Here is a 16,890-nt window from a genome sequence, read left to right as displayed (position 1 = left end):
TGTACAAGAATACAACTACTATAATACTGCCCCTATATACAAGAATATAACTACTATAATACTGCCCCTATGTACAAGAATATAACTACTATAATACTGCCCCTATGTACAAGAATATAACTACTATAATACTGCTCCATGTACAAGAATACAACTACTATAATACTGCCCCTATGTACAAGAATATTACTACTATAATACTGTCCCCTATGTACAAGAATATAACTACTATAATACTGCCCCCTATGTACAAGAATATAACTACTATAATACTACCCCTATGTACAAGAATATAACTACTATAATACTGCCCCCTATGTACAAGAATATAACTACTATAATACTGCCCACTATGTACAAGAATATAACTACTATAATACTGCTCCCTATGTACAAGAATATAACTACTATAATACTGCTCCTATGTACAAGAATAAAACTGCTATAATACTGCTCCCTATGTACAAGAATATAACTACTATAATACTGCTCCTATGTACAAGAATATAACTGCTATAATACTGCTCCCTATGTACAAGAATATAACTACTATAATACTGCCCACTATGTACAAGAATATAACTACTATAATACTGCTCCCTATGTACAAGAATATAACTACTATAATACTGCTCCTATGTACAAGAATATAGCTACTATAATACTGCTCCTATGTACAAGAATATAACTGCTATAATACTGCTCCCTATGTACAAGAATATAACTACTATAATACTGCCCACTATGTACAAGAATATAACTACTATAATACTGCTCCCTATGTACAAGAATATAACTACTATAATACTGCTCCTATGTACAAGAATATAACTACTATAATACTGCTCCTATATACAAGAATATAACTACTATAATACTGCCCCTATGTACAAGAATATAACTACTATAATACTGCCCCCTATGTACAAGAATATAACTACTATAATACTGCTCCTATGTACAAGAATATAACTACTATAATACTGCTCCTATGTACAAGAATATAACTACTATAATACTGCCCCCTATGTACAAGAATATAACTACTATAATACTGCCCCTATGTACAAGAATATAACTACTATAATACTGCCCCCTATGTACAAGAATATAACTACTATAATACTGCTCCTATGTACAAGAATATAGCTACTATAATACTGCCCCTATGTACAAGAATATAACTACTATAATACTGCTCTCTATGTACAAGAATATAACTACTATAATACTGCTCCTATGTACAAGAATATATCTACTATAATACTGCCCCTATGTACAAGAATATAACTACTATAATACTGCTCCCTATATACAAGAATATAACTACTATAATACTGCTCCTATATACAAGAATATACATACTATAATACTGCCCCTATGTACAAGAATATAACTACTATAATACTGCTCCTATGTACAAGAATATAACTACTATAATACTGCCCATATGTACAAGAATATAACTACTATAATACTGCTCCTATATACAAGAATATAACTACTATAATACTGCCCCCTATGTACAACAATATAACTATTGTAATAATAAACCGTTCATTCTGTTTAGGTTTGTAGATGTAATTTTCCTGTAATATTACTTGTATTTCATATTACCCGTGTGCGACATGTATTTTATATATTATTATACTGAGTAGAGCTTTATCTTTCAGGGATGGAACATTTGGAGAACGGCCCGAGCGTCTCCGTTGATTATAACACCTCTGATCCTCTGATCCGATGGGACTCTTATGACAACTTCAATGCGCACCGGGAGGACAGTCTGGAAGGTTGGTTCCATCTTGGTTTGGACTTTCCCTGTAATATAAGATCAGTATCAGAGGAATATTACGGATGTGACGTCCTCCTGGAGGCTCCAGACTGTGTATCTCGAGTCTTGTAGGTGATAATAAGGACGATCGCCTCTTTACATTACACTGCGGTGAGGTGAAGAATTGAGGTTTAGTGTTCAATACATTAGAGGAGGAAGAAGAGCAGCGCAGGACTTATATGAGATCAGAGATGGTTTTCAGAAAGGGGAATGGATTCCACTGATAATAATTCATCATATGTAGTAGTGGATCAGAGCTGCAGTGTAAAGCATGGGAGAACAGACAGAGCAGCTCCTTTAATCTTTGAGATGGCAGGTGCAATTCAGATTCCAAAAGAAAGAATATCTAAGCCCTGGTCTTTGATCACAGATGTGCTCTAGTAGAGCAGTAGTGCAGTGTAAAGCATGGGTCAATGGACAAAGCTTCATCTTTATTGCGCAATGTTTTGAGAGTTGTATTTCACAGATTTCTGTCAGTTCATCTAAACTGGAGTCATTGCTCAAAATTGTGTTGTAACGGAGCAAAGCTGCAGTGTAAAGCATTGCAGATGAGACAGTGCATTATCTTGAGCCTCCGTTGCAAAAGGGGATGGAGTTTAGATGACCTTAGGCTTGAACAGATGATACGTTTGTTACATAAGCTTTAGTCTCTACCTTTATGAAGCACAGCTGCAGTATAAAGCATGGTAGAAAGTGCAGAGCAGCAGCTTGTGTCTCAGATGATTTTCTGGCGACCTGCTATTCCATTAGACAATGCATCTAACCGGGATTCACTGATTATAGCTGCGCTCTACTGGACCAGAGCTGCAGGTTATGGCTGTGTTCACACAGAGCTGTAGGTTATGGCTGTGTTCACACAGAGCTGCAGGTAATGGCAGTAATTCTGCAGCTTTTTTCCTTGTGCTGTTGTGATCATTCTATGGTGTTCCTGCACAATCTGGTAATCTTGTAGCACTGCTGATTGTAATGGTTGCGTGGTTTTGCAGATGACACAGCGGTGTCACCTAAAAGATGAAGTGATTAGGAAGGAAATCAGTTAAAAAAACAAAGTTTCACATCTGCAGCCGGAGCGGTGTGTGTGAATGCAGCCGGGGCGGTGTGTGTGAATGCAGCCGGGGCGGTGTGTGTGAATGCAGCCGGGGCGGTGTGTGTGAATGCAGCCGGGGCGGTGTGTGTGAATGCAGCCGGGGCGGTGTGTGTGAATGCAGCCGGAGCGGTGTGTGTGAATGCAGCCGGAGCGGTGTGTGAATGCAGCCGGAGCGGTGTGTGTGAACGCAGCCGGAGCGGTGTGTCCGGAGCGGTGTGTCCGGAGCGGTGTGTCCGGAGCGGTGTGTGTGAACGCAGCCGGGGCGGTGTGTGTGAACGCAGCCGGGGCGGTGTGTGTGAACGCAGCCGGGGCGGTGTGTGTGAACGCAGCCGGAGCGGTGTGTGAAGGCAGCCGGAGCGGTGTGTGAAGGCAGCCTAAGCTTGTGAGAAGGGGGGAGATCACACATAAAGGCTTGGATAGCGGACATGCATTACTCTTATTTTCTGACCTTCGTCATCTTCCCAGCTTCCTTTCTGTAAAGTAACTAGCACCAATAGTCACCTTTCCAGCAAACCCAGGGTTAAAATGAATGCAACGGTCAGGGCAACTATTGCAAGGGAGTGGGTGGGCAGTAACATCTGAGATCCCCCCACACTGCAGAGGGCAAAGTCAGGAGCTGAGCGAGTCCACTGGTGACCAGGGAATGTGCGCGGGTCACAGATCGCCACAAGGCAAGGTGATCCCCCCCACAGACGTCTTGGGGTGCAGATTGTAAGTAATAATGTGTAGAAGGAATCATTAGCATAGTCTATGGTCGTGGGTGATGGTGTGCAGGGAGTGATTCTGTTTCTCTGATGATCTGATACAATGTATCCAGCGCTTTATTTTGTTTTGTAAACAGTAATGTAACTCTTCATTGTACAATGCGCTTCATCACTTAATAATAATAATAATAATCTTTATTTCTATAGCGCCAACATATTCCGTAGCGCTTTACAATTCAGGAGGATCATATACAAACAAGTAACAGTTATAGAAATACAATATTTAGAGGGGAAAAAAAATACAACCCTGCTCGTGAGAGCTTACAATCTACAATGAGATGGGGGGAGAGGCAAGGTTCAAGTGCTTATTTACAATGACAATCCAACCATCTCACGAAAATGGGGCTGGATAATGGTTTCCTGGACCAGTGGGCCCGAGCCTTGAGATGCCTTTGGGTGCCATGGAGTTTGATGTGGAGCTATGTTGTGAGAGGTTGTAGAGGGACTATGTGAATCGAATCTGATTAGGGAGTGTGATAGGCCGCCCTAAAAAGATGCGTCTTTAGGGTGCGTCTGAAGCTGAGTAAGTTGTGATTTGTCCTAACTTCTTGGGGTAGAGCGTTCCAGAGGGTTGGTGCAGCTCGGAAGAAGTCTTGGATCCGGGAGTGGGAGGTTCGAATTAGTGTGGATGTTAGTCGAAAGTCACTTGCAGAGCGTAGAGAACGGGTGGACTGATAGACAGAGAGGAGGGTGGAGATGTAGGGGGGTGCTGCACTGTGGAGAGCTTTGTGTTCATTGAAGCAGAACATTTCTGTTTCCAAATCCTCAGCGTTTGTTACAATTGTATCCACCTGCACTGATGGATTGTATCAATCTTTCATGACTTTGTGAATGTGCTTATGGAGTATTGCCTAGAGACTGGATTCCACTGTAACGACACCTCAGCTGTGAGAGGAGATAGGTCTGAGTTGTGGACTTGTGCCCCCTTCTCGGGTTTTGTTGGGATCCTGTCTGTTCCTTGGATACTTTGTCTGGTTTCCGTGGTTCCCGGTGACGGGCGTGGTGCTGTCACGGGTTCTATTCCCCGTGTTCCGACACTGGAAAGTGTCCACATGATGAGCCGCGTGGAGCCAAGTTTTACAGCGTTTTTCATGCTCTGGGCGTAAACAAGAATATACCAAGTCACAGTCGGTGAGCGGAGGTCACAAGATTCCAGTGTTGTTGTGATGCAGGTTTATTGACGAGTTTTTGTAGCTATTGATATTTACAAGTTATTAAAGCAGAATCCACATGTTCCACTGCCGGGAGCCGAGACTGGGGGGGACTGGGGAGACTGGGGAGGGACTGGGGGGGACTGGGGAGACTGGGGAGACTGGGGAGACTGGCGGGGACTGGGAGGGACTGGGGGGAGGCTGGGGAGATTGGGATGACCGGGATGGTTGGTGAGACTGGGGGAGGCTGGGGGAACTGGTGAGACTGGGGGAGGCTGGGAGAACTGGTGAGACTGGTGAGACTGGGGGAGGCTGGTGAGACTGGGGAGACTGGGGGGGGGGACTGGGGGGCAACTGGGGAGACTGGGGGGTGACTGGGGAGACTGGGGGGGACTGGGGAGGCTGGGGGGGACTGGGAGGGACTGGAGGGTTTGGTGAGACTGGGGGAGGCTGGGGAGACTGGGGGGGACTGGGGGAATTGGTGAGACTTGGGGAATTGGTGAGACTGGGGGAGGCTGGGGGGACTGGGGGAGACTGGTGAGACTGGAGGGGACTGGGGAGACTGGAGGGGACTGGGGAGACTGGAGGGGACTGGGGAGACTGGAGGGGACTGGGGAGACTGGGGAGACTGGGGGGAGACTGGGGGAGACTGGGGGAGACTGGTGAGACTGGTGAGACTGGTGGGGACTGGGGGGATTGGTGAGACTGGGGCAGACTGAGGGGGACTGGGGAGACTGGGAGAGACTGGGGGAGGCTGGGGAGACTGGGGGGACTGGGGGGATTGGGGGGATTGGTGAGACTGGGGCAGACTGAGGGGGACTGGGGAGACTGGAGGGGACTGGGGAGACTGGAGGGGACTGGGGAGACTGGGGGAGACTGGGAGTGACTGGGGGGACTGGTGAGACTGGAGGGGATTGGTGAGACTGCTGGGGACTGGGGGGATTGGTGAGACTGGGGGAGACTTGGGGACTGGTGAGACTGGGGCAGACTGGTGAGACTGGACAGCACGTCTGGAGATGATGGTATACAGGGGTGATTCATGGCATGGGGGTACAATAGGGCATTCATCCACCTGCTTCACCCCAGCCCCGTGCATTTGTTGGCACTTTTTTCCCCAGTCACAAATCACAAAGGTTTCATTTTTCATGAGCTGTCATGCGGGGGGCAGGTGGCACGCGCTGATTTATGGCTGTCAGGAGGCAGCACAATTTGGTGGCTGAGGATCCAAATTAAAAGAGGAGGAAGCTGACACCTTCAAGTGAGAGACGGGGATCAGCTTTTGGCATGGCTCTCGGTTTGCTTGGCGTGGTCCGTGCAGTTTGTTTTCACATTATAGGAATGTCTTTGGTGCTTATGGCGGAGGGCAGGCTGCTGTGACCAATGCTGTCACTGGCATTCCGAAAAATGACCCCACAAATGGTCAAAAAAGCATTTTACCCAGGACAGGCTGCAGTACCCGAAGTGGCCACCGGAATGACACGGAGCAGCTCATTTATTGTAACTCTTTTTGTAATTTATACTTTTTTTTTCAAGTTTTAAAAAATCATAAAACAAAATTAAAGGTGGAACTGATCCATGAGACTCCTGCTCGTTTCCTTCTCGCTTGGCATCCACTGTGAATTCCTATCCTCATCTCAGGAAGAATTTGTGACCTTGAACTTGTTACTTTGAGGGTTTCCTAAGTGTATAAGTTACTTAATAACAGCTGCCTGCATGGTACATGTCCCGAAAACAATCCTGAAAACAATGGTGTTACATAACGGGTACTCCCGCTCCACGCCTCTGTAAGGACACTCATGGCAAAGTCGTGAACCAGGAGGAACAGGATGATCAGTTATAGGGCAAGGATAAAGTCATGAACCAGGAGGAACAGGATGAACAGTTATAGTGTTAGCCCAACCCTTAGGTAACAAGTGCTTGTCTGGTTTTATGTGAAAAAAGCTTAATATTTGTGGAATGAAAAGTTCAGAACTTTCTAATCTAATCATCATTGTTATCCATGTTTTCAGCACCTCTGTTTGCTGTCAGTAGTTGGTAAGGTTCCTGCTGACATCCTGAGGCTGAAAACCCATCCTCACCTAACACATCGCACAGCTGAGGGTTTGTTACAATTGTTTTCTAGTTTCCACATCCTTTTTCAGTTTATCTCATCTCCAATTTGTGTCCTCCTGATAATTTGTTGCAGGTGATACATTGTATCAGTCTGGAATCCAGGCTCACAGGGGATTGTTTGCATTCACAAATGTGAATATTCACTGACTGCAAGCAGAGGTCCTGACCATGATGATGAATTAAGAATATTAGATACTTGCAGAAGCGCTGATTGTGTGATGTTGGATTACTTTACGTCTGATCTTGTTGTTGCTTGTTGTGTGATGTTGGATTCCTTTACGTCTGATCTTGTTGTTGCTTGTTGTGTGGTGTTGGGTTCCTTTACGTCTGATCTTGTTGTTGCTCGGTGTGTGGTGTTGGGTTCCTTTACGTCTGATCTTCTGTGGTTGCTCGTTGTGTGATGTTGGGTTCCTTTACGTCTGATCTTGTTGTTGCTCGGTGTGTGGTGTTGGGTTCCTTTACGTCTGATCTTGTGTTGTTGCTCGTTGTGTGGTGTTGGGTTCCTTTACGTCTGATCTTCTGTGGTTGCTCGTTGTGTGGTGTTGGGTTCCTTTACGTCTGATCTTGTTGTTGCTCGTTGTGTGACGTTGGGTTCCTTTACGTCTGATCTTGTGTTGTTGCTCGTTGTGTGGTGTTGGATTCCTTTACGTCTGATCTTGTGTTGTTGCTCGTTGTGTGGTGTTGGGTTCCTTTACGTGTGATCTTGTGTTGTTGCTCGTTGTGTGATGTTGGGTTCCTTTATGTCTGATCTTGTCTTGTTGCTCATTGTGTGATGTTGGGTTCCTTTACGTCTGATCTTGTGTTATTGCTCCTTGTGTGGTGTTGGGTTCCTTTACGTCTGATCTTATGTTGTTGCTCGTTGTGTCGTGTTGGGTTCCTTTACGTCTGATCTTGTGTTGTTGCTCGTTGTGTGGTGTTGCTCGTTGTGTGGTGTTGGGTTCCTTTACGTTTGAATTTGTTGTTGCTCGTTGTGTGATGCTGGGTTCGTTTATATCTGATCTTATGTTGTTACTCGTTGTGTGGTGTTGGGTTCGTTTATATCTGATCTTATGTTGTTGCTCGTTGTGTGGTGTTGGGTTCGTTTATATCTGATCTTATGTTGTTGCTCGTTGTGTGATGCTGGGTTCGTTTATATCTGATCTTATGTTGTTGCTCGTTGTGTGGTGTTGGGTTCGTTTATATCTGATCTTATGTTGTTGCTCGTTGTGTGATGCTGGGTTCGTTTATATCTGATCTTATGTTGTTGCTCATTGTGTCATGTTGGGTTCCTTTATGTCTGATCTTGTTGTTGCTCGTTGTGTGATGCTGGGTTCGTTTATATCTGATGTTATGTTGTTGCTCATTGTGTCGTGTTGGGTTCCTTTATGTCTGATCTTGTTGTTGCTCGTTGTGTGGTGTTGGGTTCCTTTACGTCTGATCTTGTGTTGTTGCTCGTTGTGTAGTGTTGGGTTCCTTTACGTCTGATCTTGTGTTGTTGCTCGGTGTGTGGTGTTGGGTTCCTTTACGTCTGATCTTGTTGTTGGTCGGTGTGTGGTGTTGGGTTCCTTTACGTCTGATCTTGTTGTTGCTCGTTGTGTGGTGTTGGGTTCCTTTACGTCTGATCTTGTGTTGTTGCTCGTTGTGTAGTGTTGGGTTCCTTTACGTCTGATCTTGTGTTGCTGCTCGTTGTGTGGTGTTGGGTTCCTTTACGTCTGATCTTGTTGTTGCTCAGTGTGTGGCGTTGGGTTCCTTTACGTCTGATCTTGTTGTTGCTCGTTGTGTGGTGTTAGGGTCCTTTACGTCTGATCTTGTTGTTGCTCGTTGTGTGGTGTTGGGTTCCTTTACGTCTGATCTTGTGTTGTTGCTCGTTGTGTAGTGTTGGGTTCCTTTACGTCTGATCTTGTGTTGTTGCTCGTTGTGTGGTGTTGGGTTCCTTTACGTCTGATCTTGTTGTTGCTCAGTGTGTGGTGTTGGGTTCCTTTACGTATGATCTTGTTGTTGCTCGTTGTGTGGTGTTAGGGTCCTTTACGTCTGATCTTGTTGTTGCTCGTTGTGTGGTGTTGGGTTCCTTTACGTCTGATCTTGTGTTGTTGCTCGTTGTGTGGTGTTGGGTTCCTTTACGTCTGATCTTGTTGCTTGTTGTGTGGTGTTGGGTTCCTTTACGTGTGATCTTGTTGTTGCTCGTTGTGTGGTGTTGGGTTCCTTTACGTCTGATCTTGTGTTGTTGCTCGTTGTGTAGTGTTGGGTTCCTTTACGTCTGATCTTTGTGTTGTTGCTCGTTGTGTGGTGTTGGGTTCCTTTACGTCTGATCTTGTTGTTGCTCGTTGTGTGGTGTTGGGTTCCTTTACGTCTGATCTTGTGTTATTGCTCGTTGTGTGGTGTTGGGTTCCTTTACGTCTGATCTTGTTGTTGCTCAGTGTGTGGTGTTGGGTTCCTTTACGTCTGATCTTGTTGTTGCTCAGTGTGTGGTGTTGGGTTCCTTTACGTCTGATCTTGTTGTTGCTCGTTGTGTGGTGTTGGGTTCCTTTACGTCTGATCTTGTTGTTGGTCGGTGTGTGGTGTTGGGTTCCTTTACGTCTGATCTTGTTGTTGCTCGTTGTGTGGTGTTGGGTTCCTTTACGTCTGATCTTGTGTTGTTGCTCGTTGTGTAGTGTTGGGTTCCTTTACGTCTGATCTTGTGTTGCTGCTCGTTGTGTGGTGTTGGGTTCCTTTACGTCTGATCTTGTTGTTGCTCAGTGTGTGGCGTTGGGTTCCTTTACGTCTGATCTTGTTGTTGCTCGTTGTGTGGTGTTAGGGTCCTTTACGTCTGATCTTGTTGTTGCTCGTTGTGTGGTGTTGGGTTCCTTTACGTCTGATCTTGTGTTGTTGCTCGTTGTGTAGTGTTGGGTTCCTTTACGTCTGATCTTGTGTTGTTGCTCGTTGTGTGGTGTTGGGTTCCTTTACGTCTGATCTTGTTGTTGCTCAGTGTGTGGTGTTGGGTTCCTTTACGTCTGATCTTGTTGTTGCTCGTTGTGTGGTGTTAGGGTCCTTTACGTCTGATCTTGTTGTTGCTCGTTGTGTGGTGTTGGGTTCCTTTACGTCTGATCTTGTGTTGTTGCTCGTTGTGTGGTGTTGGGTTCCTTTACGTCTGATCTTGTTGCTTGTTGTGTGGTGTTGGGTTCCTTTACGTGTGATCTTGTTGTTGCTCGTTGTGTGGTGTTGGGTTCCTTTACGTCTGATCTTGTGTTGTTGCTCGTTGTGTAGTGTTGGGTTCCTTTACGTCTGATCTTTGTGTTGTTGCTCGTTGTGTGGTGTTGGGTTCCTTTACGTCTGATCTTGTTGTTGCTCGTTGTGTGGTGTTGGGTTCCTTTACGTCTGATCTTGTGTTATTGCTCGTTGTGTGGTGTTGGGTTCCTTTACGTCTGATCTTGTTGTTGCTCGTTGTGTGGTGTTGGGTTCCTTTACGTCTGATCTTGTGTTGTTGCTCGTTGTGTAGTGTTGGGTTCCTTTACGTCTGATCTTGTGTTGTTGCTCGTTGTGTGGTGTTGGGTTCCTTTACGTCTGATCTTGTTGTTGCTCAGTGTGTGGTGTTGGGTTCCTTTACGTCTGATCTTGTTGTTGCTCGTTGTGTGGTGTTAGGGTCCTTTACGTCTGATCTTGTTGCTCGTTGTGTGGTGTTGGGTTCCTTTACGTCTGATCTTGTGTTGTTGCTCGTTGTGTGGTGTTGGGTTCCTTTACGTCTGATCTTGTTGTTGCTCGTTGTGTGGTGTTGGGTTCCTTTACGTCTGATCTTGTGTTGTTGCTCGTTGTGTAGTGTTGGGTTCCTTTACGTCTGATCTTTGTGTTGTTGCTCGTTGTGTGGTGTTGGGTTCCTTTACGTCTGATCTTGTTGTTGCTCGTTGTGTGGTGTTGGGTTCCTTTATGTCTGATCTTGTTGTTGCTCGGTGTGTGGTGTTGGGTTCCTTTATGTCTGATCTTGTTGTTGCTCGTTGTGTGATGCTGGGTTCGTTTATGTCTGATCTTGTTGTTGCTCGGTGTGTGGTGTTGGGTTCCTTTACGTCTGATCTTGTGTTATTGCTCGTTGTGTGGTGTTGGGTTCCTTTACGTCTGATCTTGTTGTTGCTCGTTGTGTGTACGCAGCTCTGATCACACTCTGTTCTGCCAGAGAAGTGTTTCCTAACTGCAGAGTGCGGAGCCGGACGCTGGAAGTGTAAAAATACTCTGCGCTGATTGACGGCCCCTCGGGTTATTGATCAATGGCCAAAAGAGCATCTGAAGAGACAACTGTCCGGTGTCCGGCCTGAAGTAATAATCTGGTGTTTATCAGGACCCTCATAGTGATTATCTCCCAGCATCAATAATACAAAGCCACAAACTAAAACTGACCAGCATCACCCAATAGAATGAAACAAGTGTGAACAGACGCAAAGCGCAGTGACTCCATTATATACACAGCGAAGAGTAAAGGAACCACTGAATGGGCCGGTATATGCAATCATTAGAGATGTGAAATTTAATACTGCCATATAGACTGTACTTATATACCGCATTACTGCCATATACACTGTACTTATATACTACATTACTGACATATACACTCTACTTATATACCGCATTACTGCCATATACACTGTACTTATATACCACACTACTGCCATATAGACTGTACGTATATACTGCATTACTGCCATATAGACTGCACTTATATACCTCATTACTGCCATATAGACTATACTTATATACTGCAATACTGCTGTATTAACAATTATCAAAAAGAGAAAAAAATTCTCAAATCCAGCTCACCAGTATGTATGAAGTCCAAAGATGGTGCAAGGAAGATGAATCACGGCCATGACACTAGGATATACAAAAATGAAAATCCAGCACGACATCCAATGGATAAAAATCTTCTGTAATATAATTCTATAATAGGATTGTGAATAAGGAAGTATATTCCGAAACGCGTCCCTTGTCTGTATTTTAACTTCACCTTTTAACATGGATTAATAAAGCAAACAGAAGATTTTTATCCATTGGATGTCGTGCTGGATTTTCTTTTTTGTATATCCTGCTGTATTAACAATACCTTTAAAGTATAGTCTATATGGCAGTAATACATTGAAGTCCAGAAATATTTGGTCAGTGACACAAGTTATGGCATTTTAAATTTTTACCAAAACATATTCCAGTTCTATAATCAATATCGGCTTATAGTCTCTCAGCTGTAATATGAGGTATTTACATCCTAATTGGGGAAAGATTTAGAAATTTCAGATTTTTAACATGTCGCTGTCTTTTTTTTTTTTTTTTTTTAAGGGGTCAAAAGTAATTGGACAATTATCTCATAAGCTCTTTATTGAGCTGCATGGGCGATTCCCTCATTAATCCATCATTAATTAAGCAAGTAAAAGGTCTGGAGCTGATTCCGCGCGCAGCATTTGCATTTGGAAGCTGTTGCTGTGAACTCACAACATGTGGTCACAGGAGCTCTCAGTGGAGGAGAAACACAACATCATTGGGCTGAAAAAAGAAGAAATCCATCAGAGAGAGCAGTAATGTTAGGGGAGGCCAAATCAACAGTTTTGTATATTTGGTAAAACAAGAAGAGAGCATTGGTGAGATAGGAACTCAAAAAGGCCTGGACGTCCCCAGAAGACAACAAAGGTGGATGATTGCAGAATCCTTTCCATGGTGAGGAGAAGCACAACATCCCCCCAAGTGAAGAAAACTCTCCAGGAAGTATCTAAGTATCTACCATATCTAAGGCCACCATAAAGAAAAGACTTCGTAAGAGCAAACACATCGGGGGTCACCACAAGGAGCAAATACAGAGGAGTCACCACAAGGAGCAAATACAGAGGGGTCACCACAAGGAGCAAATACAGAGGGGTCACCACAAGGAACAAATACAGAGGAGTCACCACAAGGAGCAAATACAGAGGGGTCACCACAAGGAGCAAATACAGAGGGGGTCACCACAAGGTGCAAATACAGAGGGGTCACCACAAGGTGCAAATACAGAGGAGTCACCACAAGGTGCAAATACAGAGGAGTCACCACAAGGAGCAAATACAGAGGGGTCACCACAAGGAGCAAATACAGAGGGGTCACCACAAGGTGCAAATACAGAGGAGTCACCACAAGGGGCAAATACAGAGGAGTCACCACAAGGAGCAAATACAGAGGAGTCACCACAAGGAGCAAATACAGAGGAGTCACCACAAGGAGCAAATACAGAGGGGTCACCACAAGGAGCAAATACAGAGGAGTCACCACAAGGGGCAAATACAGAGGAGTCACCACAAGGAGCAAATACAGAGGAGTCACCACAAGAAGCAAATACAGAGGAGTCACCACAAGAAGCAAATACAGAGGGGTCACCACAAGGGACAAATACAGAGGAGTCACCACAAGGTGCAAATACAGAGGAGTCACCACAAGGAGCAAATACAGAGGGGTCACCACAAGGAGCAAATACAGAGGAGTCACCACAAGGTGCAAATACAGAGGGGTCACCACAAGGAGCAAATACAGAGGGGTCACCACAAGAAGCAAATACAGAGGGGTCACCACAAGGAGCAAATACAGAGGAGTCACCACAAGGAGCAAATACAGAGGGATCACCACAAGGTGCAAATACAGAGGAGTCACCACAAGAAGCAAATACAGAGGAGTCACCACAAGGTGCAAATACTGAGGAGTCACCACAAAGAGCAAATACAGAGGGGTCACCACAAGGAGCAAATACAGAGGGGTCACCACAAGGAGCAAATACAGAGGGGTCACCACAAGGAGCAAATACAGAGGGGTCACCACAAGGAGCAAATACAGAGGGGTCACCACAAGGTGCAAATACAGAGGGGTCACCACAAGGAGCAAATACAGGGGAGTCACCACAAGGAGCAAATACAGAGGGGTCACCACAAGGAGCAAATACAGAGGAGTCACCACAAGGTGCAAATACAGAGGAGTCACCACAAGGAGCAAATACAGAGGGGTCACCACAAGGAGCAAATACAGAGGAGTCACCACAAGGTGCAAATACAGAGGAGTCACCACAAGGAGCAAATACAGAGGAGTCACCACAAGGAGCAAATAAAGAGGGGTCACCACAAGGAGCAAATAAAGAGGGGTCACCACAAGGAGCAAATACAGAGGCGTCACCACAAGGAGCAAATACAGAGGAGTCACCACAAGGAGCAAATACAGAGGAGTCACCACAAGGAGCAAATACAGAGGGGTCACCACAAGGAGCAAATAAAGAGGGGTCACCACAAGGAGCAAATACAGAGGAGTCACCACAAGGAGCAAATACAGAGGGGTCACCACAAGGAGCAAATACAGAGAAGTCACCCCAAGGGGCAAATACAGAGGAGTCACCACAAGGGGCAAATACAGAGGAGTCACCACAAGGAGCAAATACAGAGGAGTCACCACAAGGAGCAAATACCAAATACAGAGCAGAGGAGTCACCACAAGGAGCAAATACAGAGGGGTCACCACAAGGAGCAAATACAGAGGAGTCACCATAAGGGGCAAATACAGAGGGGTCACCACAAGGAGCAAATACAGAGGAGTCACCACAAGGAGCAAATACAGAGGAGTCACCACAAGGAGCAAATACAGAGGAGTCACCACAAGGAGCAAATACAGAGGAGTCACCACAAGGGGCAAATACAGAGGAGTCACCATAAGGGGCAAATACAGAGGAGTCACCACAAGGGGCAAATAAAGAGGAGTCACCACAAGGGGCAAATACAGAGGAGTCACCACAAGGTGCAAATACAGAGGAGTCACCACAAGGTGCAAATACAGAGGGGTCACCACAAGGAGCAAATACAGGGGAGTCACCACAAGGAGCAAATACAGAGGAGTCACCACAAGGGGCAAATACAGAGGAGTCACCACAAGGAGCAAATACAGAGGAGTCACCACAAGGTGCAAATACAGAGGAGTCACCACAAGGTGCAAATACAGAGGGGTCACCACAAGGAGCAAATACAGAGGAGTCACCACAAGGAGCAAATACAGAGGAGTCACCACAAGGGGCAAATACAGAGGAGTCACCACAAGGAGCAAATACAGAGGAGTCACCACAAGGTGCAAATACAGAGGAGTCACCACAAGGTGCAAATACAGAGGGGTCACCACAAGGAGCAAATACAGAGGAGTCACCACAAGGGGCAAATGCAGAGGAGTCACTACAAGGGGCAAATACAGAGGAGTCACCACAAGGAGCAAATACAGAGGAGTCACCACAAGGAGGAAATACAGAGGAGTCACCACAAGGTGCAAATACAGAGGAGTCACCACAAGGTGCAAATACAGAGGAGTCACCACAAGGAGCAAATACAGAGGGGTCACCACAAGGAGCAAATACAGAGGAGTCACCATAAGGTGCAAATACAGAGGAGTCACCACAAGGAGCAAATACAGAGGGGTCACCACAAGGAGCAAATACAGAGGAGTCACCACAAGGTGCAAATACAGAGGGGTCACCATAAGGGGCAAATATAGAGGAGTCACCATAAGGGGCAAATACAGAGGAGTCACCACAAGGAGCAAATACAGAGGGGTCACCATAAGGGGCAAATACAGAGGAGTCACCACAAAGAGCAAATACAGAGGAGTCACCACAAGGAGCAAATACAGAGGAGTCACCACAAGGAGCAAATACAGAGGGGACACCACAAGGAGCAAATACAGAGGAGTCACCACAAGAAGCAAATACAGAGGAGTCACCACAAGGTGCAAATACAGAGGGGTCACCACAAGGACCAAATACAGAGGAGTCACCACAAGGTGCAAATACAGAGGAGTCACCACAAGGAGCAAATACAGAGGGGTCACCACAAGGTTCAAATACAGAGGAGTCACCACAAGGGGCAAATACAGAGGGGTCACCACAAGGGGCAAATACAGAGGGGTCACCACAAGGAGCAAATACAGAGGGGTCACCACAAGGAGCAAATACAGAGGAGACACCACAAGGTTCAAATACAGAGGAGTCACCACAAGGTTCAAATACAGAGGAGTCACCACAAGGGGCAAATACAGAGGGGTCACCACAAGGGGCAAATACAGAGGGGTCACCACAAGGAGCAAATACAGAGGGGTCACCACAAGGAGCAAATACAGAGGAGTCACCACAAGGAGCAAATACAGAGGGGTCACCACAAGGAGCACATACAGAGGAGTCCCCACAAGGAGCACATACAGAGGAGTCACCACAAGGAGCAAATACAGAGGAGTCACCACAAGGAGCAAATACAGAGGAGTCACCACAAGGGGCAAATACAGAGGAGTCACCACAAGGTGCAAATACAGAGGAGTCACCACAAGGGACATTCGTGGCCGAAAGACTTCAGTCATTGCTGCAAAGGATTCTCCACAAAGGGTTAAAAATGAACATTTTATTTATTTATGTAAATTTGTCCAATTACTTTTGAGTCCCTGATATGAGGAGACTTTGTTAAAAAATGGCTGCAATTCCTAAATGTTTCACAGGATATTTTTATTCAGCTCCAAACCTGAAAGTCTCCACTTCGGCTGCATCTTAGTTGTTTCCTTTTAAATCCAGTATCGTGGCCTTCAGAGCTGAAATCAGAAAGATTCGGCCAGTGACCAAATCTTTCTGGGCCTCACTGTATATCTTGGCGCACACAATGGCTGCTGTACAGGGTTATTATCTATTTGGGCAGCTTTTGGTCCCCGGCCCCTGGAGACATGACACGAACGGTATATACAATATTAGGATGTTACTCCACAGATCAGACATTACGAGGGCAGGATGAGATCGGGGGTGCGGCGCGGAGCTCCACCGACCATAAATGTTCTTCATTACGAGGAGACGTCTCGATGAGATCACTGGAAGCTTCACAGCGATGAATCAGCCCCGGCCAACGATGAATAAGACTTTCCAGTCATTGGCAGCCGCCGCTGCTCCAGTGCAAAGCTCCTGAAAACCCGGAGAAAAATGCCCGGGAC

General features: G+C 45.7%; 1 protein-coding gene across 13 annotated transcripts in view; it reads left to right on the top strand.

Annotated features, from left to right (window-relative positions):
* The window catches only part of TNS1 (tensin 1), a 483,060-nt gene that overhangs the window by 374,630 nt on the left and 91,540 nt on the right, over positions 1 to 16,890 (top strand). For all 13 annotated transcript variants that reach the window (XM_075317053.1, XM_075317048.1, XM_075317047.1 and 10 more), the window contains one exon: positions 1,674 to 1,790. In XM_075317053.1, coding sequence (XP_075173168.1) covers positions 1,674 to 1,790 — 117 coding nt within the window. The remainder of the gene's footprint in view (positions 1 to 1,673; positions 1,791 to 16,890) is intronic.

Source organism: Anomaloglossus baeobatrachus, chromosome 7 (genome assembly GCF_048569485.1).
Source record: "Anomaloglossus baeobatrachus isolate aAnoBae1 chromosome 7, aAnoBae1.hap1, whole genome shotgun sequence".
NCBI classification, from domain to species: domain Eukaryota; kingdom Metazoa; phylum Chordata; class Amphibia; order Anura; family Aromobatidae; genus Anomaloglossus; species Anomaloglossus baeobatrachus.
This window is presented reverse-complemented; position numbering and strand designations above follow the sequence as displayed.